Genomic DNA, 23,496 nt, shown 5'->3' on the forward strand with positions numbered 1-23,496 from the left:
TAAAATATTATTCAGCAATAAAATTATTCAAGAGGTAAATGAACATAAGAAGAAAGATATATCTCAAAAGCATTGTTGAAAAAATATCCCTTACAGTATGTGAAGAATTCATATACTGTATTCACTTCTACAAGAAGTTCTAGAACAGGTAAAACTAATCTACAATAGAAAAATCTGAATAATAACTATTCTGGGGCATAGGGGCAGGAATTTGAAGAACAGCCACAACTACTGATATCCTGATGGCCATTTTTGTGCCTACTAGTCTATGAAATTGTCAGACTCATCAAATACTGCACTTAAGATTTCTGCCTTTGGGGCTCAGGGGTAAGGCTCAGTTGTAGAACAATGCCAACATGGTCCAGGTCCTAGGTTCAGTAGGAGGAGGAGAAAAAGAGGGAGAGAAGGAGGGAGAGAAGACGCAGATACAGAGACATGGAGAGTTGTGCTTTTCACTATGTGTAAATTTTACCTTTGAAAAGCCATATGGGTCTCTACTTAGGGAGCTGCAGTTTAAGCGTGAGATGAACTGTTGTCTACAACTTACTTTGAACTGCATCCAAAAAGGAGGATTGACGAAGAGTTACATGATAAAGGAAATAAAACAGCAACTAGCTTCTCAGTGATAGTTCTATGGACATCTGATGTACAGTTTTTTCAACTTCTCTATAGGTTTGTCTGTTTTCATAATAATTCATTAGAAAACTGATAATAGAAAAATATTCACTGCAAATGCTGCATAATATGCAGAATCCCTATTTGTCTAAGATGGCATCATTAACTAAATACAACAAAAGAACTTGACTAGTTCTAATCCTCATCTTACTGCTATTATGATTTTTGTCGTGAAAAAAATATTCTTTCACGCAGTTCAATGAATACTCCCTAAGATCTTGCACATACTTTTAAGAATGGTACATTTGAAATCTAGTCTCTTATATGCATTTACATTTTACTCAACATTCTTCACACATTTTTATAACATGCTCTGATGAGTCTTAAGCGTACTCCAACTCTTCATTACACTATTCATCAACTAAAAGCCTTCCTCTTTATTCTACATGGCAACAGATCTTCTTACATTTCAAAAACTTGCTTAGTGGTAAGCCTTCCCAGATTCAAGTCAAAGTTCATAATGCACTATTCTGTTCATAAATTCTCCTACAAAATCTTTTATGTGACATGAAATTATAAATTCTAGTAGCAGCTTTTTCCCATTGAACCCTGACAATATGACAGGAATTATCCAGTTTGCAAAACAATCCAAACACAAATAATAATTCTATCTTAAAACTTTGCCTAAATAAATCATAGAACTGCACTACAAATCTACATTTGTCTAAAACTAGAGTATCTATTTCACCTATTTCCTTAAACTGACTTTTGTGGGAGAGTAAAGGACAGTACTCAGGTTTGAACTAAGAACCTCATATTTGCGAAGCAGGTACAGGGTTTTTGTTTGTTTGTTTGTTTTGCTGTTGTTGTTTTTGGTTGGTAGTGGGGCTTGAACTCTGGGTCTGGGTGCTGTCCCTCAGCTATTCAGCTCAAAGCTAGTGCTGTACCACTTGAGCCACAATGCCACTTCTAGTTTTCTGGTGGTTTATTGGAAATAAGAGTTTCACGGACTTTCCTGCCTAGGCTGGCTTTGAACTTCAATCCTCAGATCTCTCAGCCTCCCGAGTACTAGGATTACAGGCGTGAGCCACCAGCATCTGGTTTACAGCTCTTTTTTGTACCAACTATTTTTGAGATAGGGTCTCACTTTGTGCCTGGACTACTTTCCAACTATTTGATATTTTCCTATCCCAGCCGGAACAATAGAGGTGGCACTATCACACTAAGCTTTTTTCAATAAAAATAGAGCTTCAGAATTTTCTTGGTGGTGGTGGTTGGTAGTGGTGATGACCTGGGGGGGGGGGGGGGGGGCCTTGAACTCCAGGCCTGGGTGCTGTCCCGGAACTCTTTTGCTTAAGGCTAATGCTCTACTACTTTGAGCCACAGCACCACTTCTGGTTTTCTGGTGGTTTGTTGAAGAAAAGAGTCTCACAAACTTTCCTGTCCAAGTTGGATTTCAATGTGATCCTCCAATCTCAACCTCCTGAGAAGCTAGGATTACAGGAGTGGGTCAGTAGTGCTGGCAAGTTTCAGACTCTTCTGCCAACTACAATCCTGGTTTCAGATGTGAGCCATAGGCACTTGACTGATATTGGGTTTTTTTTTAAGTTTATAGAAGATATAATTCACATACCATACAATTCATACACATTTATAATTAGTTTTAGTAAATTCAGTTTTCCAACATCATCATAATACTAATATTTAAACATGATTTTGTATTATAAACAAGATAGAAAATTAGGCAATATGTCTGTTCATAAGGAAATAACTGCATTCTTTATTCTAACTCTGTAATTAGTATGTAAAAGACCACTAAAAATTTCTAAATTTCTAAATTAATTAACTCAAACATTCCTTCTGAGAAGTAATATAATAATGTGTCAGCTTTAGGCCACATAAAAATAAAGAAAGTTTAAAGTAATAATGAGCCAATTACAAAAACAATAGTAAGCAGATTCTAAGATATATTTCCTTTACTATTTTCGTTACCACTGTAAAGTTACAGTGTAAAAGACAAAAACCTTCAACAGAAGAAATCTTGTATATTAAGTATAAATATAAACTAGTAAATGTAAATCCCACAGTTTAAACAATTTAAACAGTTTAAACTGAACACTACTCAAGACCGATCATGTAAGAGCTAAGCATTTCATATTATCTTTGGAAATAAAGAAAGTGCAACATTCATTAGAAGAAATATGCAGACAATATGCTAGGAATTTTTCTGACATATTAGACAACAAATCAAGGTGGTCATTTTCTTCTTTCTTCTTCCTACCTCTTCCTTCTTCTTTTCTTCCACCCCTCCCCTCTCTCTTCTCCTCCCCTATTCCTCCCCTCACCCCTCCTCCTCTATTTCTCTCCCAACCTGATTTATGGCCTCAGAGCCTGAACCATCCAGAGCCTTGTGTATGCTAAGCACACACTTTACTACAGAGCTGTACCAACCAGCACTTAGATTTCTACTGAACAAACTGAAATTTTAATGTTTAAAAAATAATAATCTTAATTATGAATACCTTCAGTTTTAACAAAAAGTAATCCAATTTTTGTCATAAAAAAATAAAAGACAGATAACCAGTTATGCAAGATGGTTCTCCAAACTAACAATTAAAAGCCAAGAATTAAAATCATAAATTTTTTCCGGGAAGTCTTTATGAACTCACTTTAATGAGCACTTAATATGTGTGAGGCACTATATACCCAGGACACACGAGAATGATTTCATTTATACCACAATGTGTTATCCCATCAAACCACTGAGAAAGAAGTACTTTTCCTAAAGTTGCTCACATACCAAATGAAAATGTTGTTAATCTTTTCCTTTTTAAGTCTAAACCACTGAGTTTGAAAATACCTTTTAAATAATTAACAATTAGCAAATAAATAGCAATAGTATCTTCCACATACATGTGGCTCCAAAATTCAAGTATCACAAACTTCCACATAAGTTCTATTTTATTTAACTTCAAGAGAAAAGATCATTTTAACCTGGTATTTTAGTCCCTAAGGATCCAGTTGAAAAGGCAGACAAGTCCTTGAACTTTATCAAGATAAATCCCTGGCATCCACTAATCACCAGAGAGGATCTTCGAATTAGATAAGAGCAAGAATCTGGCATGGGAATGAACACAAACACCTTTCTGTTCACAAAGGCCCACAACCTGGCAGCCTTTCAGCAAGGTTTCACTCACGAAGCTGTTACTCTAAACTTTCCAGCTATTGCTTGGAAGTTGATAATTCTTAAGATATGAGGAGAGTTGTGATTTCTGACAGAGCATTCCTGAGATAAATACGTGATCAGAAGGATGCTTTGAAATTCCCAAAGATACTCCATTGGCCCAAGGCTACATGAAAGTTTTTCAAAAAGTGTCTCTTGCTAAGAAAAGGAAAGGGAAAAACAGAGCAGTTTTCACTCCATCAGACAATGTTAGATAAATACCAGACATGTTAAGTTCCACAAAACATCCTGATAAAAATGCTACCAGCAAAATTACCTCTTTTTCAATTTCATAAAACCTCTTAAAATGCACTACCAAAGAATAGTTTTCTAAATAGATTAAACATTTCACATAGGCATCAATAAGTCACAGATTCAACGTCAAAAATTTTAAAAGAAAATAAAACTAGGAAGTGGTGTTGTGGCTCAAGCGGTAAAGCACTTGTGCTGAAGAGCTCAGGGACAGCATCCAGGCCCAGAGTTCAAGCCCCATGACCAACAAAAAATAAAATAAATGAAAATAAAAATGTATAAAATTTTAGTCACTTATTAAAAAACATTTTACTATTAGGATACATTCACTTTAAAAACACAGCCACACAACTGTTTTTAAATACTCTGTTTTTTATACAAATTTAAACCATTTATAACAGAAAAATTTTAAATGTGATAATTAATACTACATACCATCTTCAAAATATAGCTACAATCCTGAACAGTTTGATATATATTCCCTGCTTCACATCCCTTTGCTGGTTATTTTTTATTAGCAAACATTAATTGTACAAGGAATACTTTTTGAGGCATATACATACATATATATATATCTTTTGAAAAGCAGCCTACAGACCAAACTTTTTTGTACAATACTTTGACAGTGTAAAATTATCATCTTATTCTGATAACAGTGTTTTACCCTTCTCTCTTTAATGATTGCACAGTATAGGGTGAATGATTCTTAACTGAAATGCTTGAGTCCAGAAATTTTTATTTCAGATCTTTTTTTAGATTTAGAAATATTTACATGCATATAAAATGAAGTATCTTAAGGAGATGATCACTCAAGTCTGAATATGAAAGAAACAGAAGGGTATGGGAGGAGAAGAGAGGAAAAAAAAATCTCAAACAGGGAAAAGACTAAAATAACTAAAAAGCATATCACTGTATAATCCAACAATGATGTAAAAAACAATGAAAGAGATTCACAAAGAAAAGGCTAAATTATTGAAATGTGTCAAAAACAGAGGTCAACTACATAGCAATACCATTGGCCAAATCAGAGCACCAACAATTTGAATAAAAACAGAAATAATAAAAATATTAATGATGATAGATTAAAAGCCACTGAATGAAATAGGAAGCTATATGACTTTAAAATGAATGACCTGAGATCGTGATGAGGATGATGGAGTTTTGTCTTATTTCTTTACAAGGAATATCTTCTCATTACAAAAAAAAAACTAGAAAAATAATATTTTAATTAGGAATCAGAGTGAGTTTCATAAGCAATGAAACCATAAAGCCACTTGATAGGATATAACAAGAATATTCAGTGTCATCTCTATGACACCGACAATATGAATTAATCCAAATCTAATAATGAAGCTATATTAGGAATATCTAAAACAGAGATATTCTAAAACTGCCTGGGCTACCTTCATTGAAACTGTCAAAATTACTAAATTCAAGGGAAGACTGAGGAATTACTCTTCTAGACTAAAAAACAATAAAGAAATACAGTAACTAAATACAATCCATAATTTTGCACTTGATTCTTTTACTATAAAGAACTGAAACAGTTACTAAAATCAGAAAGTATCTGAAGATTAAAAGGTCTGGGAGTGTGGCTTATTGGTAGAGTGCTAGCCTAGCATGCAGGAAGCCCTGGGTTTGATTCCTTAGTACCACATAAACAGAGAAGGCCAGAAGTGGCACTATGGATCAAGTAGTAGTGCTAGCCTTGAGCAAAAGACACTAAGGGACAGTGAGCAGGTCCTGAATTCAAGCCCCAGTACTGGCCAAAAAAAAAAAGTAGTAGTATACCAATTATTGTTAATACATTTTTCTTTTCCATCCTTATTTCAATATATGGATACACAATAAAAAGCATATATTTTAATTGTGTATTTTAGTGAGTACCACTACATTTTTTATAAAACATAAAGAAAATAATCACACAAATTTTCAAAAGGTTTCTTAAGGAAGCAGGATCAAGAAGATCCAGGAATCTACAGTCAGCTTTTTCAGCTGATAGGATTCTGAATATTTTGTTGAATTCCTGAGTCACTAGAATCCAGATTCACCTTTTTTTTTTTTTGGGGGGGGTCACTTGTGGGGCTTGAACTCAGGGCCTGGGTGCTGTCCCTGAGCTCTTTTGCTCAAGGCTAGCACTCTATCACTTTGAGCCACAGCTCCACTTCCAATTTTCTGGTGATTAGTTGGAAATAAAGAGTCTCACAGACCTTTCTGCCAGAGGTGTCTTCAAACCACAATTCTCAGATCTCAGACACCTGAGTAACTAGGATTACAGGTGTGAGCCAACATCACCTGGTTCCAAATTTTTTTTTACCAAGATTGACATGGTACTGGTAGCAAGGGAGTGTAAGTATAGGTAATTTCTAACTTGTAACCAAAATAAACAAATAGGGCTGGGAAGGTGGCTCAGTGATAGAGCACTTGCCTTGCATGCTTGAGGCCCTGGGTTCGATTCCTCAGCACCACATAAGCAAAAAAAAAAAAAAAAAAAAACCAGAAGGGGCGCTGTGATTCAAGTGGTAGAGCGCTAGCCTTGAGCTGAAGAGCTGAGGGACAGCGCCCAGGCCCAGAGTTCAGGCCCCACGACCGGACCCAAAAAAAAAAAAAAAAAACAAATAAAAGGTATTTTACATAAAATTTATCAATATAATATTTTTTCTTTTGGCAAGGGTCATCAATGGGGATTAAACTCAGGGCCTTGAACTTGCTCTGCAGACACACTAACACCTTTTGTGGTTATTTTTTGAGACAGCATCTTACTTTATGCCCAGGCTAGCCTTGATCTCCATCCTATTTGTGCTTCCCTGAGTCAGGGGAATGAGAGGTATGCACAACTGTGCCCAGCCACTGGTCAAGATGGAATGCCCTGAGGTTTTTGGCTAAGCTGGCCTCAAACTATTAATTCTCCAATCTCCACCTCCCAAATCGCTAAGATTACAGGCTTGAGCCACCATACCCAATTAAAGTCATTTTTGAAAACAACCTTACTAGTATGAAAATAAAAATCTGCAATGTACAAACCAAAAAATATATTTAAAATCTGAATCAAGAAAGCATTTTAATGTTGAAGGTATAAAAAAATGCCAAGTCAATCTGAATTCCTATTTATCTTTTCTGATTTGCAAATATAATTATTGTAAAACAAAAGACTACATGTAGTACCTGTCAAAAGATCTGAACTGCACGGGTTGTTCAGCAGACAAATCACCAAGGGCACCAAGGCAGGCTGGTGGTAGAAGAGCAGGATCCACTGTGACTCCATCTGCTGGTATGTTAACCAAGCTTCGAAGAATGTCCTTCACGTTGACATTTTTTGAAACTGGAACTGCCTTGTTATCCAACTCATCTCCTCCATCATTTTTGGTTTCCTGAGACTTATTGACTTCCAAGGAAAGAGTACAGAGCACCTCACTGATGGCATCTGGTCCTGCACTGACGCCCAGCGGGACTGCTGGTGAAGACACAGACACATGGCTGCTCAAGCCAGAAGCAGTTTCCTCCCCAAGACCAGAGTCCCTCCTTCGAGTAGATGAGGTGCTTTCTACTGATTCTTCCACTGACGAAAGAGTTAAAGGGCTGAATGCTGCTGGTATGTTTTCTACATCTTACCCAGAAACAGGGGGGGAAAAAAAAGAGCAAATTAAAATATTCACAACTATTAATAAAAAGGTATAGTTGGTCTTAATAGCCCTCCTATACTTTAAATGGAAATATATAGCATATAGTCAAAAGTAAAAACTAATGACATTTCATAATATATGAAAACTTTTATAATATACATACTATATTAAGTGAATACATCTAAAATCAAAAGAAATAGTATAATGAAATATCTTCTTCTCCCACCTAAATTATTGGACTAGAGGAACTTACAGTTAGTTCAGTCCTTAGTCCTGATATTTTTCCATCTACACTTATCTACCCCCCCCAAAAAAAATCCTGCTTTAGCTAACTGCCTTCCCTACATATGTTAAAAGACATCTAAGTTCAACACATGAAACTAAATATATTATCTTCATACATAATTGAATTTAAGTTCCAGAATCAGTATTTTCTCTCAGTAAAGTTTTACTTGAACTTTGGGTACCATGAAATAAAATATGTAAACTTACCAGGGAGGGATGCACTCCCATTTTCACTACTAGTTTCCTTAAATGACTGGCTCTGCCTCTCATGCTGGGGTTCCAAAATGTCTCTATACTTTGAGACCATAAGAACGGAGATAAAATATACAACAGCCAAAGCTAAGAATTGAGCTTGTTTGCTATCCTCCTGGGAAAGAAATTGAAGAAGTTGTTCATGTCATTATTAAACAACACATTTAATTTTATTTCACATCTTAACTTTGTTTTTTGAGACAGGATCTCACTATGTAGCCCAGGCTGGCCTAGACCTCACAATCTTTCTACCTCAGTGTTGATATCTCAGAATGCTACAATTACAGGCATGCACCACCACAGTAAGCTTAATTTCTAAAGGTAAAATATGTTCATAAAGGGTCTGGGAAGGTGGCTCAGTGGTAGAATGCCTGCCTTGCATGCACAAGGCCTGAGTTTGATTCCTCAGCACCACATACGCAGAAACATCCAGAAGTAGTGCTGTGGCTCAAGTGGTACAGCGCTAGCCTTGAGCTGAAAAGCTCAGGGACGGTGCCTAGGCCCAGAGTTCAGGACCCACAATCGACAAAAAAACAAAACAAAACAGTGATTTGGGGCTGGGAAGGTGGCTCAGTGGTAGAGCGCTTGCCTTGCATGCCCGAGGCCCTGGGTTGGATTCCTCAGCACCACATAAGCAAAAAGAAAAAAGCCAGAAGTGGCGCTGTGGCTCAAGTGGTAGAGCACTAGCCTTGAGCTGAAGAGCTGAGGGACAGCGCCCAGGCCCAGAGTTCAGGCCCCACAACCAGACAAAAAAAAAAATGTTCATAAATCTTTCAATGTACAGAGAAACTAACAGATTATTATTTATAGTAAGTTCATTTACAAACAAATTTGTCTAAACAAAGATTAGTATGACTGATAAATTGCCTTTAAACAAGAGCCATTACACTTACAAAACAGAGAAAAAGAAAACACAAATGAACTTCAATAAATGAGTAACTGAATCCAAACCAATTTGCTGTAGCATACTTTATGACATTACTCAATAGTAACTGCAACTAAATGAGTATAACTGATTGTTTTTACTCACAATCACAAAATTTAAATACATTAAACATCACAGTATAAATGAGACTAAAATATGTTACAAATATTCAGGAGGAAATAGAAGGCTATCAGAAACAGAACAGAAAGCACAAACAATTACATGTCTAGGATTGAAATATACTGCCTTAGCTGGGTGCCGGTGGCTCAAGCCTATCATCCTAGCTACTCAGGAGGCTGAGATCTAAGGATAGCAGTTCAAAGCCAGCCTGGGCAGGAGAGTTCGTGAGACTTCTCTCTCCAACTAACCACCAGAAAACCAATGGTGCTGTGGCTCAAGTGGTAGAGTGCTGGCCTTGAACTGAAGAGCTGAGCACCTAGGCCCAGAGTTCAAGGCCCATGACCAACAAAAAAAAAGAAGAAAAAGAAAAAAATATATTGTCAAAAAAAGAAAGTAAGAAAGAAATATACTGTCTGCCATCAAGGAAAAGGACAAACTAAACTGACTTCTAGCAGAGACCATCCTGATCTATAGATTATCTCTGTGTGTATACCAGTGAACTCTGTGTCTAACTATGCCTCCAAGAGTGCAACATACACATCACTGTTCCAATAACTTTTCAAAATAGACTTAAACAAAATGATTTTTAACAAAAAAATTACCCTGCCAAATTCTAAAAAGTAAAGACTAAATTTAGTAATACTAAATTTATATTCTATATCAAAATCAGCTAAAAAATTAATTTTCATCTATAAAAACAAAAAACACTAAATTGAGAGGAATACTTCATAATTAAGATATATTGCTACATTAATATACCTTTGCAAGGAAAATATTAAATGTTCAGATAAGGAATACACTATCCACACAGAGCATGTATATCAGAGTTAAGACTGCTGGGTAAGAATCCTGACTCCATCATTCACAGCAACATCATTATGATCAAGTTACCTAAGCTCTCTGAGCCCCAGATTCCTCATCTATAAAATAGATGAGAATAATGAAAGTGCACAATTCAAAGAGTTGCTGGACTTGCTGAGTTCTTATGAAGACCAACACTGCTCATCATGTAATACTGCATTCTTCCTATTATATATATTATATATATAAGTTCCACTTACACAGATAATCTTGTCCAGTATCTGAGAGTCCAAAATTCATGCTCAGAAGTGGTTTCTAGGACCACCTTTACAGGACTACTTTAGATCATAAACAACTCTCACTCCCAGTATTCTTGGCACATGAAAAAAAAATCCATCATATAAGAGAGTATTGGTAAGAAGTAATTGAACTTACTATATCTCGGAAAACGACTGCTCTAAGCCGATTAATATCCATGTCTTGCAAGAGCCTGTCAAGATCTCTTACTGGAGATATACCACCAGTCACAATGTCCACTGGACTCTAAAATAAAAATAAAAAATATGTACTACAGAGATTAAGAAATATACACAGTATCCCAATGGGGGGAAAAAAGAATGTTTTAACATCCTTTTTCCATAAATTTTTCTTCTTGGGGGATGGAGAAGTATAGAGAGAGTTTTGTTAGAAGCATTGACATATTTGAAGGAAAAGGTATCAAAGAATCAAGAAAAGTAAACATTTGGAAAAGCAGACAAGATTAAGTATAAGCAAATCTTTACTGTATATTTAAACACAAACATTTGACTGTTCTGCTCACAAACTAAAATAACTACTTTAGGATCTCTGTCAGACTTATTTAACTTCACAGTGAAATGAACAAAATAATTTAAGATCTTAATTGGGAAAGATGAGAATGTTTCTAGTGTTTTGTTTTTTAATTAATGATTCTGTATGCTTACTTTTGCTGCTAATTTCCCCAGGGGAACCAGGCAGTGTATTGTTTTCAGGCCTTTTGCTGAGTCTCCCCTAGCTTTCAGCTGTGAATGCTGTTGACACTCTAAGCAATTCCTTACGGCCACTGCACAAACTGTAATTTATTTAAAGGAAAAAATCAGGAAAGAAAAAAATACAGTTAAGTTTACAGAGTGAATATGTCATCTACACAATCAAATGCATGTAAGATTTCATTGTAAACCATCACCTAGTGTTTGTTGTCTCATTTTCCCCATTTGATACTTGTAAGAACAGAAAGCTGTATAGCTCATGACCCAAAGAAAATGGAAGCATTTGGGGAGCGGGGGGCAGTATAAGGTAGAACAGTACAAGGGGCTGGATCTCAAAACCCTGAACACACTAGGCAAATGCACTCCCAGTGAGCTGCATTCCCAGCCCAGTTGAGGAAAATAAGAGTATACTGCTGCTCCACAGAAGTGTCATAAGTAGATCAATCTTTCATTATGAAACTAATAAGGAAAAAAAAACCCATACAAACAAAAAAAAGTGGGGGGAAGAGTACAGGGGGCAGGTAATTCACACTTCTACAAACTAGTTTAGGATGATAATCCATTGCCCTCATTAAATGAAAATAATTTAAGTGTTAAGTTCCTTTTTGTTTTTGCCAGTTTGGAGAGTGCCTTGCACTCTTGCATGGCTTTCTTGCTCACAGCATTAGTCTACCACTTGAGCTATCTTCACTTCTAGTTTTCTGCTGGTAATCAGAGATAAAAGTCGCTCAGATTTGTTTGCTCTGGCTGCCTTCGGATCTGGAAGTTCAGATCTCAGCTTTCTGAGTAGCTAGTATTACAAGTGGGAGCAATGAACTCTCAGCTCCCAGGGCTTTCTTAAGTTATATTGGAAGACAATATAGCATTCACAGGAATCTTTACCAGTTCTAGTATTCACTGGTTTACACTAAAAGAATTAGAATGTAGGAAACAGAAAACAGAATTTGATACATATGCTGCCCAAAATTTTCTCTCTGAAGCTTTCCAATCAGGCACTTAAGATTTAGAAATTAATTTTGATTTTAAACAATTATTAGTTGCTTGATGCTACATAATTTTCAATTCTCAAATAAATTCATAGCATTCAAGGTCTTAAAATGAAGAAGGGTGGAAGAGCAAATTAGGGCCAAAATAGTAGCTTTGAATGGAGAAATTTTTTGTTTGACTAAAAAGCACAAGACTGATTTCAAGAGCACCTCACCAGCAAAAACAGACAATCTTTAAAGTAACTTTATGTAAATTATATTACTAAGTTCTTTTAGAGCATCCAAACTCTAAAAATATTTTAACTGGCATCCTGAATAAAAATAGCAATTATACAAAAAGTATAGCATACATATTTACTAGTGATGTAACATATACTCTTGGTAAGTATGGAAATAACAGTTCATTTTTAGGTCTGAGGATGTGACATCTTCATAGAAGCCTTATGTCTGATCTGTCTTTATATAGCAGTTGTGATTTCTAAGGGTTTACTTCCATGTCTTCCACCATCTCTCTTCATTTAATAAGTAAGTCATTTAACAAACTCTCTCAGTACTTACAACTAGATACAGGAGGAAATCTTGTGCAAAGCAAAAATGTTTTTGCTTCTCCTGAGGAAGTTAACACTAAAAAACTATTTTGAATACTTCTACTTTTACCTAAGGAAGAACTGCTCCTAGGTAACAGAGAATTGATGACTTTATTAAGTACTTCAAGAAACTGCCATAGCTTACTTGAATAAAGACTAAATTGCAATGTCAGTTTTGAACCTTTTTACTCAATGTATGTTGTTAAGAGAAACCAGTATCACACAGAACTTGGACAAGTTTAGGCCTCACCCTAGGCTCCTATAATCTAATGCACAGTTTAAAAAGATCATCTAGTGATTCGCAAAAGCTTTAACAGCACTATTTTAGAGCAAAAACAAGCTGGAAGGGAAGAAGGAAATGTTGGCCATCATCACCTTTCCTTAGCAGATTCTTTAAATTACATCTTCCCTATTACCCAACCTGTTAACCACTACTAAGCATAGCCCACTGAAGAGTAGATATATGGCAACTTGACTAGTATATAGACCTGCTCCTGAAAGGAAAAAAGTCTATTTTCATCTTAATGTATGGATGTCTGAAAAATGTTAAATTCCTAATAGTTTTTAATAGCTCACCCAGCCGGAGACACTGTCGTAAAATCCCTCCAGAAGACATATTTTTTTCAGCTTCAATTTCAGTAAAGCCAAGAGAACTTGCAAATATAAGTACATCCACAAGGCTAATTAGCCTCTGCAAAAATGTCACAGAGGCTTCTATTGAAAGGCCTTGAGTAGGTTCAATATTCTCCAGCTCATGCTGTAAGAAATAAAGTTTGACATTTATATATCTCCTTTGTGATGAAAATCTAATTTTACCAGATATATCCCCCAAATTTCTAAATTTTACAGAAAGTCAGGCTAACAGAAATTTAACACAATAGAGTCATTTACTTATTTCATCTAAAATACAAAGACAATGGGAACATTCAGGAAAACATTGTCAATCATATTTTTCACTAGCTGACTCACCCCTAAGAAATCGGTATTCTTTCTAGCCTTTTCATTCCTGAAATAAATTCTAAAATCCCTTCAGGTAACTGCAAGAAATTCTGTTGATTTTGAATTATAGTGGTTGTGATGCACAGAAACGACCACATTCAAGTTTTAATCAATAAGAATACATAGTACTCTTGAGTTCACACCAATTGTATATAGTAGTTAAGTCCTTACTGTAGCCGATGTAGCAGCTGAAAGCAATGGCAGTATACCCCCACAAGCCATGACCATATTGTCCATCACTTGAGAGATGAGATGAATTGTGTTGTGTACAAAGATGACATTATCACTGCTATTCACGAAGTCCATAACTGTCTTTGTTGAATGGCTGTCCAAAGATAAATGATGTTTACTGAGAAAGCTAATGAAAGGAAATCACAATTTGCCTACTTGAGGGGAGGATAAGAAGGTGCTGTTGCTTCGTCTTCACAACTGAGGAAAGATAATGATGTACTGGGTATTTTGGAGATGCATTTCTTCAGAAGAAGTAGACCACTGTATGTCAGCAGTTACTATCCATGTTCCCCTTCAGAGCTGAAACATAAACACTATTCATCTTATATCTCATTTAAAAACTTGAAGCTGGGTACAGGTGCCTCACACATGTAATCCTAGCTACTCACGAGATAGAGATCAGGAGGACTGTGGTTTGAGGCTAGCCTGGACAGTAAAGTTCATGAGATCTCCATCTTAACCAACAGCTGACATGCACCTGTCACCCAGCTACATGGGAGACTAAGATAGGAAAGATCATGTTTCTAGGCTAGCCTAACAAAACAAGTTTGTGAGATTCTACCTCAGTAGAAAAGGCTACCTATTACCCCAGCTATGGCAAAGGCATAATGGATATCAGTGCCCAGGCCACCTGGGGGCAGAGGGTGTGGGAAACAAGACCCTAACCAGATCAAAAAGGGCTGGAGGCATAGCTGAAGGGTTGAAGTATCTGCTTAGCAAGTACAAAGCTTAGTTCAAATCCAAGTGCCACCAAATGGGGAGGGAGAAAATTTGAGTCAATTATCCTCACTGAAAAGTCATGTGGAAAAAATTAAGAGATAAATGGTGCTAAAGGTACAACTGATCTATTACTACTTCCTTAATAATGGCCTAAAATGATTTTGAAAGATTTTAGGAGTCAAATACAAATATATGCATCAGGCATTTATGAAATTCTAAATCTAACAACATAACACAATCTAAAGTCTAAAATATTTCTAATGTTAATGGCATAAAAAAAGTTTTACTTAGGGCTGGGAAGGTGGCTCAGTGGTAGAGCGCTTGCCTTGCATGCATGAGGCCCTGGGTTCGATTCCTCAGCACCATAAGCAGAAAGAAAAAAAAAAGCTGGAAGCGGTGCTATGGCTCAAGTGGTAGTATGCTAGCCTTGAGCTGAAGAGCTGAGGGATAGCGCCTAGGCCCAGAGTTCAGGCCCCACGACTGGACCCAAAAAAAAAAAGAAAGTTATACTTAAATGTCTATTTCTAGTACTTCAAGTAACCACCTCATTTGGCATACTTACCTTCTGGAATAATCCATGGAATAAAATATACTAAGAAGGTTATCAACAGATTCTTTAAAAGAAAAATTTCAAATTTTCATGTTTTGTAATCTTGACAGGAATTCCATTCATATAAAGGAGAATAAGTGTGATCTCAATGAAACCCTTCTGTAGAATAGTTGTTTTTTTTTCAAATCAATGTCTGTAGTTAATTTACAAAATAATTGCCTAAATCTAAGTCTTTGAAAACAGAAACTTAGATCTATATACTTCCTCTTTAAGAAATATATGGACAAACCTTCTCCACATCTGTATATCTGTTTCTATGGAGAATAAGAGATCAGTGAGCAGACGCTGATGCATGTGAGACCACCTGAACTCAGGAATACGAAACACAGATGATCTGGAATCCCTTCTTTGTCCATCAACCGCATGGGCTGCTGTTCCTTGTCCTGGCTGCTCTTGTTGCTTTGACATCTAATACAGGAAATTTTTTAAGTAATAAAGTAAGTTCACCTTCAAAGAAAGGCATTAAACAATTTAGTAGATTCTGTGAAATTCACCTAATAGACACTATAGAACCAAACTAGAGAAAAATCATCAATGAATAACATTAATATTTTAGTAGAAACAGCACAGTTATCAAAAATGTTTATCACAATGCAACTGTAATTAGCATGCAACCATGTTAAGTACTGCCACTATGTAGCTCTCAAAGAAATCAGGAGGTCTCATTTTTTTCATCTTAGCTTAAAGAAAGGTAATTTATAATTCAAGTAGTAGGTACATTATTAATTGGCTCGAATAAAGAATAAACTAGCCAGGCGCCAGTGGCTCACAACTGTAATCCTAGCTACTCAAAGCCAGCCCAGGCAGGAAAGTTCGTGAGACTCTTATCTCCAATAAAGCACTAAGAAAACCAGAAGTAGCACTGTGGCTCAAGTGATAGAGTGCTATCTTTGAGCTGAAGAGCTCAGGAACAGCGTACAGGCCCATGCGCCCAAGGTCCATGACCAACCAAAAAAAAAGAAAGAAAGAAAAGAAAATACTAAAAGAAAGAACAACATAGAACAAACAAATTAACCAAAAAATTTTAAAAAAAAGGGAAAGGAGAAAATGAAAATGTGAAACCAACCACCATCTCGTACATTTCTCTGCGATACTGACAGAAGAGAAAGTTGCACCTCTAGATCATATACTGAATCTTCTCTCTCAAACCTCATGGTACAAGTTAAATCACAAACTTGGCCAACAAAAAGTATACACTGGCATAGATGTTCTATTAATGTGGCATAAATGGGTTTGTCAAACAATGAAATGCAAGTATTTCTAATATTTTCTTTATAAATCAGTATTGCACCACTCCTAAAGTTTAAAATGGTTAACATTTGATACTGCTGTGTTAAGAATTATAATAAAGTTGCTATTTAATAAACTCACTCTGGGACTGGGGATGTAGCTTAGGGGCAGAGGACTTGCATTGCATGTCTAAGGCTCTGGTTCGATCACTACCATAAGAAAATAAATCCACACTAATTGCCAAATACCAGCAACCATTTGGAATATTATCTTAACATTCATTAGACTTATATAATGATTAATAGGATGTCAACCAAACCCAAAATAATATCTTTGCTCTATTTTAACTCATGCAAATACACCTCAATAAGACAATGCATATACTTACCTCATGCACATGTCGATGAGGCTGAGGTGCTTCTGTATTTGTACTGGCCTTTAGTTCCAGTTTCTCAGTATCTGAAGCAACACTGGAAACATCCAACTTGGCAATCTTTTGCTCAGAAGTAGCAGCAGCCTCAAAAACCTGACTAGAACTATCAATAATTGATTTGGTGTCTCCAGCCAAGTTAGTTGCTTCCTTCCCTTCCTCTAGCACCTGATCAGTGTCTGACTGTACAGTTGTTTGGGAAACAGTAGTTTCTGGTGAGGTAGCTAAAGACTCTGATGCCGTCATGGTCAAGAATCCAGACTCTTTAGAACTTCCAGTTTCGGTATCAGTTTGCTTTTCAGTTACAGGTGCTTCCTCTTTGGTTATTAATTTGTGGTCATTACTAACCATTTCCAATGTTTCACTGGCTTCAGAAGCAGCTAAAGTAGAACTATGATCTTGGATCTCTGTGGGCAGACTGGTTTCCTCAGCAGGGCTGCCTTCCACCTTCAGTTCCACGTAGTCATCATCGTCTTCTTCCACAGACCTTTCCAGTAATTCTGGCATCTCTGAAGCATCTTCTTCTGAAGGAGAACTTACAGAAGTAGTTACTTTACTGATGGTTCTTGAATCCTTGCCAGGTGTTTTTGAAGAATCAGAGAAAGCAGTTACTGGTTCAGCTGCCCCAGAAGATGCTTCTAAGTCACTTGCATCATTTGTCTCATTTATTGGTATCTCTTCCAAAGTGACTTCATCCAGTAACTCCTGATTGTCCTGCTCAGTTTTCCTTTCTTCATTACATGTATCATGCGCTTGCAGTTCAATGTTGGACGCAAATTCTGCTGAACTCGCCTTTTCAATACTTAAGTTTCCATCACTATTTCTGGTGAGATGAGGAGGGACAGGCGAATCTTTCTTATCTGATGACTGGGATGCCACTGAAACATCAATATCTCTACTAGGGCCAGTGACTGCCTGAACTGGACTTGAAGAACACAGCCCTATTTCTTCATCAACTTTTCCTTGTTGTTCCCTAAATATAGTTGCAAGGTTTTCTTTGTGTATTTCAAAAGTGACCTAGATGAAAAATTTACAACATAAAAAATGAGCACAGTAAATAAAATGTATAATTTAAATGGTTTCAATAATTTTTCAAATAAACATTCAATAAATAATGAAATAAGCCAGGAGCCGGTGGCTCACCCCTGTATTCCTAGCTACTCAGGAGAATGAGATCTGAGGATTGCGGTTCAAAGCCAGCCCAGGCAAGAAAGAAGGAAATAAAGAAGGAGAGGCAGAAACTAAGGAAAGAAGGAAGGAAGGAGGGCGGGCGGAAGGAAGGGAGGGAGGGAGAGCGGGAGGGTGGGAGGGAGGGAGGGAGGAAAAGAAGGAAAGAAAGAAAGAGAGAGAGAGGGAGAGAGGGAGGGAGGGAGAAAGGGAGGGAGGGAGGGAGGAGAAGAGAGGGGAAGGGAGAAGGGAGGGGAGAGGGGAGGGGGAGGAAGGGGAGAGGAGAGGAGAGGGGAGAAGGGAGGGAAGAGAAGGGGGAGGAAAGGAGGGAGGGAGGGAGAAGACAAGAAATAAAGCTTAATTTTCCTTATTGTAGTCAAGTAATTTTAATGATCATAGATGTCACAGCATGAAATCCCAAACAGACATAGTTAGCCTATTTGCAAAGGTATATAGGAAAGGAATCCACTATTATACTAGTCTCTACAACTTGAACCAGGATCTAAATATTTATCACTTGGAAAACATTACACACTAGATAGTGCATTGCTTCAAGTGCAATATAAATTTACTTGCCTATGATTTGCCCTCGAGACAGACGGAAAAAAACATCTATCAATCAATTATGCACATTATTATAGCAATTTTCAATATATTTATCAATTATAAAACCTTTATCTTACTAAGCTACATAAAGTTATTTTACTCATGAAAAAAATCCAAATCTTCATCAAAGGTCAACTATAACCCTCAAGTCCGAATTGCTCACTAATCATCTGAAAGTTTCAATTAATCCATCATGCTACCACTTTGCTTTTTTACCTGACTACTATATAATTAATACTGTGAATATTCTCATATTCCAATATTAAGTGGAAAAATACTGATACTCTCCCAAAGATGACCTTAAATCCATCATTATATGATTTCCATCTGTTTCAAAGGGAATTTCACTACTCCCAAACTCCCCAAACACACAACAGAAAAAATGTAACATATGAAGAAAATATAAACATAAATATACTATTGAGCCAGGCACCAGTGGCTCATGCCTGTAATCCTAGCTACTCAGGAGGCTGAGATCCAAGGATCACAGCTCGAAGCCACCCAAAGAAGAGTCCCCATGAGACTCATCTCTAATTAACCACTCAAAATCTGGAAGTGGTGCTGTGGCTGAAGTGGTAGAGCGCTAGCCTTGAGCACAAAAAGGCTCAGGTCAGCACCCCCGCCTTGATTTCAAGCCCTACAATGGGCCAAAAAAAATTTTTTCTAAGCCTTTTAACCTACTGTATGAAAGGCTGACTTAATGTAGATCATTTCTTTATTGATAGACTATGTATCATTACCTAAGAAAGGCAAGTTACATATTAACAAACTTAAAGTTTTAAAATAAGCCATTTGTTTCTACCACTATTAAAGAGTGAAATTAGTTTTAATAGGTTTTGATCTTCTTAAAGTGAAGGGCTTTTGTCAATTTCATATAATATACCAATACAAATAAGTATATATAACCTACATGCAGATTAAAGAACTGTATTTTTTCAATCCCATGTACATACTATTCATGTTAATATATATATATATATATATATATATATATATAAAACCAATCTCATAGTTCCCTGTGAGTTCCTCCCAAACTGTACACATTAACTGCCCTCAGAATAAACTCACTATCCTGCTCGCCAAGGTTAATCTCTACCTCCAGAAGTAAGTCAGAACAGCATTTTTTGAGGGCAGAGTGAGAATTCTCAGGCAGCAGAGATTCAAACAGTAAGACAAGGGAGAGAAAGAATTCAGCACATGGAAACAGAAGCCAAGTTACCCAGAACACTATGGCCCATTTCATGTATGAAATCTGCCCTCAGACTTTAAAAACCAAATTCTAAAACCTGCTAGCAGTTCATATTTGCCCCATGTCTGTTTCTGACTCAAACTGCTCCAGTCTGGCTAGACCACCATCTAGGTCTTGCTACAGAGCAGCCATCTCAAAATGCCTCTTCATTCTGATGCCGGAGGGTCCCCTCCTCTGTCTTCTATGCGACATGTCCTGTTTCCTGAATCTCATATCTTTTTGTTTTATTCTGAAGTAATAAAACATTTTTGAGACTTCCAAGTATTCAATTTATAGATCATATAACTACAGCTTGGAAAGCATTTCCCTTTGAAGCATGAAATACTTCTAAATTTCTAGATGTCATTAGTTTTCCCTTTAATATATTCAAATGTCTGAAACTTAAGAAGCAATGATATAATTACTACTGCTGTTATCCATTTTGATGCTGTTTTCCTTAAGGTATTTGTGATTTTAAAACCGATTATTCCTAATTAATTACCAGATATTGTTCTAAATTACCCAGCTAAAAGACTAGTCATTAATCTTCACAATCATTTGATAGTTAATCTATAAGCTGTTTGTAATGTTTGGAAAGAACTTCTATAAACCACTAAAGATACTTATGAGGTAATAATTACAACATATCTTTTGCCATTACTTTCAAATTAATTGGCACCCAAATTTACTAAGTAAAAGATAAAGGAGAAATAAATATTGTCTCCCTAATTCATATCTTTAAAATGTTTACAAATTTAACCCTTTTAAAATGTTAAGAATGTATTTTATACAAAGTATCTGCGTTACCATCCTAGATACTCCAGATACAAAACTAAATGTTAAAGCCTATAATATCAGAAGCAAATTACTGAAGGAAATGAATTATGGGAATAACATTTTTATAAGTTCAATGTCAAAAGGAAACAAAACTATAAGGAAATCAAGTAATACACATAATAAGCTCTATACCTTCATCATGTAATGAAATTTTTTAAATGGAACAGGTATATTCACATGGATCAAATACATTTCACGGCATAAAAATATTCTTCTTCCAATGAATCTCACCTATAAAAACCCTGATTTTTTTTAAAAGTAGACAATTAATCGTCTAATGATTTGTCATGTATCCTCCCAGAGTATTGTTTTATAGTTTCCAGTTTACTTTACTCATACAAATCCACAATACCTCACATTCTTTAGCTTTTTCACCTAAAGTTTCTTGGTCATCTAGTTCAGGATAGTTTCATTTCAGTCTCTTTTACAGTAAATAGGTTGTACATCTTTGTATACATCTAACATTTTATACATAGTTTTCTGTGGGATGTCTAATGACCTCCTTTGTGCATTTTTCTACTGTACTATATTTCCTACCAATTTCAATTAGGAACAGACACTCTTATTTGGAGGGGAGAGGGAGACAGTGCTGGGTTAAACCCTGGAACCTTGCTCATGATGCATGCTAAGTCAGTACTCTACTACTGAGCTACATCTTCATCCCACAACTATTAACTTTACTTTGATATTACAGTTTTCCATCAGAACAAAATGTCCTAATATATGGAGCTGCCTAATGACATATTTTAAGCTGAAAAACATGAGAAATGGTGTGTTCAGGAAGGACCTCTGGCCTTCCCCACCCTTCATTCCTGAAGTAAGTCATGAAACTCCATGAGAGGTGTTAACTTGTATTTCTGAGAGCTGGGACACCAGGGGAATCCGGGTGAACAGGTCTTCCGGCTTCCCCAGTTCACTACTTGCAGCTCATGTCACTTCATTTTATCACATACGTTTAACAACTTTCAACTTTCCAAGTATTATAAACAGGTTAAGTTTCTTTCTTTGGGTCTTCATGTCCTTATGAAGAGTTTAAAGAAGTTATATTAAACAAATTGGCACACATTTGCCTTCCTAATATTTATCAATCTGATTTCCAAGAAATCAGACAATGAACCTAAAATAAAAGATGAAGAAGAAAGAGGTTTTTTTTTTTGTTTTTTAAGAAGGAAAGATTTTTTTTTTTGTCTCTCTCCTATAGCACCAAAGGTGCCATTTTATTTGAAGTTCACTTTTCTTTTTTTGGTGGCTCTGGAGTTTGAACTCAGGACCTCAATCTAAGGACCTCATGCTTCCTAGGGAAGCACTCATAGCCACTGAAGTTCATCTTTTTAGTAAGAAACCACAGCAAATATAAAAACAGGCTTTCTTCTATCTTAAAACAAATTTTAAACAAAACTTCCTTATGAGTCCTATGTGAATTAAAAGACTTCCAACTACTTAGTATTTTCTTAATCTCCCTTAAAAAAACTTCTATAAATATCGCAAAAAACTCTATAAATACATGAAACATTGTAGAATTTATTTAAAGGAAAAAGACAAATTCTAAACTTAAATTTCCTTAAAGTACAATTCCTATATAGTCAGTAACTGTTCACTAGTTCCACAAAATTCTTTTTTTTCTTTGGGGGGGGGGAGGTCCGGTCATGGGGCCTGAACTCTGGGCCTGAGCGCTGTCCCTCAGCTCTTCAGCTCAAGGCTAGCGCTCTACCACTTGAGCCACAGCACCACTTCCGGCTTTTTTCTTTTTGCTTATGTGGTGTTGAGGAATCGAACCCAGGGCCTCATGCATGCAAGGCAAGCGCTCTACCACTGAGCCACCTTCCCAGCCCTAGTTCCACAAAATTCTTTAAAAAATACTAAGCTAAGCTCACTTTCATAGATAATTCTACATATCTTCAACTATTTCAGCAGAAGCTGAGATAAACTGAATGTTTCATCCATGGCATTTTAAGCAGCTAGTACCATCAAAACATTTCAGAATAACTCTAAAAATTAGCAGTATGATCCTTATTGTATAGACAAAAGTTAGGAAGAACTATGACAAAATAATATAGTAGCAGGGCACGGTGTTACATGCTTATAATCCAAGCACTTGAGAGAATGGCAAATTCAAGGAAAGCCTAGGGTACCTAGCAACTTTGAGGCTAGACTATACTACATAGTGAGATCTGTCCCCCAAAAAAACAAAGCCTTGCAGTTGGAGGTGTGAATTAAGGGGTAGAGTGCCACCTGTGAGCAAGTAATCCAAGCAAGGTCATGAGTTCAAGTTCAAAAAAAAAAAAAAAAAAGTTAAAAAAAAGTGAAGGGTAGGGAGGGAGGAAGATCCCAAGATGTAGATCAGTGGTTAAAGCATGTGGAGGGCTCTGAGTTCAATCCTCAACACCACAGAAAACTACAATAATAATAATAATAGCATAGTTAATAATTTACCAATATTTTCTGCTTTAATAGAATGTAATTATGATCAATTTTATTTTCTTTCCTTATTTTTTTGGGGGGGAGGTCTGGTCATGGGGCCTGAACTCTGGGCCTGGGCGCTGTCCCTCAGCTCAAGGCTAGTGCTCTACCACTTGAGCCACAGTGCCACTTCCGGCTTTTTTTTTCTGCTTATGTGGTGCTGAGGAATCAAACTCAGGGCCTCATGAATGCAAGGCAAACGCTCTACACTGAGCCACCTTCCCAGCCCCCAATTTTATTTTCTTAAGAACAATCTAAATAACACATAAAACTACTGCAAACTTTTTTTTTTTGTCAGTCAT

General features: G+C 36.4%; 1 protein-coding gene across 3 annotated transcripts in view; it reads right to left on the reverse strand.

The window, feature by feature from the left end:
- The window catches only part of Lrba (LPS-responsive vesicle trafficking, beach and anchor containing), a 443,002-nt gene that overhangs the window by 329,113 nt on the left and 90,393 nt on the right, over positions 1–23,496 (reverse strand). Inside the window, exons 22-29 of one of the 3 annotated variants that reach the window (XM_013029761.1) lie at positions 16,855–17,913; positions 15,466–15,644; positions 13,847–14,000; positions 13,253–13,433; positions 11,059–11,186; positions 10,532–10,639; positions 8,206–8,365; positions 7,256–7,691 (exon numbers count right to left, since the gene is read on the reverse strand). In XM_013029761.1, coding sequence (XP_012885215.1) covers positions 7,256–7,691; positions 8,206–8,365; positions 10,532–10,639; positions 11,059–11,186; positions 13,253–13,433; positions 13,847–14,000; positions 15,466–15,644; positions 16,855–17,913 — 2,405 coding nt within the window. Of the gene's footprint in view, positions 1–7,255; positions 7,698–8,205; positions 8,366–10,531; positions 10,640–11,058; positions 11,187–13,252; positions 13,434–13,846; positions 14,001–14,062; positions 14,077–15,465; positions 15,645–16,854; positions 17,914–23,496 lie in introns of those variants that run through there. The other 2 variants (XM_013029760.1, XM_013029762.1) reach the window with 2 other exon arrangements.

The sequence above is a fragment of the Dipodomys ordii genome, unplaced genomic scaffold (assembly GCF_000151885.1).
Source record: "Dipodomys ordii isolate 6190 unplaced genomic scaffold, Dord_2.0 Scaffold122, whole genome shotgun sequence".
Taxonomy (NCBI): domain Eukaryota; kingdom Metazoa; phylum Chordata; class Mammalia; order Rodentia; family Heteromyidae; genus Dipodomys; species Dipodomys ordii.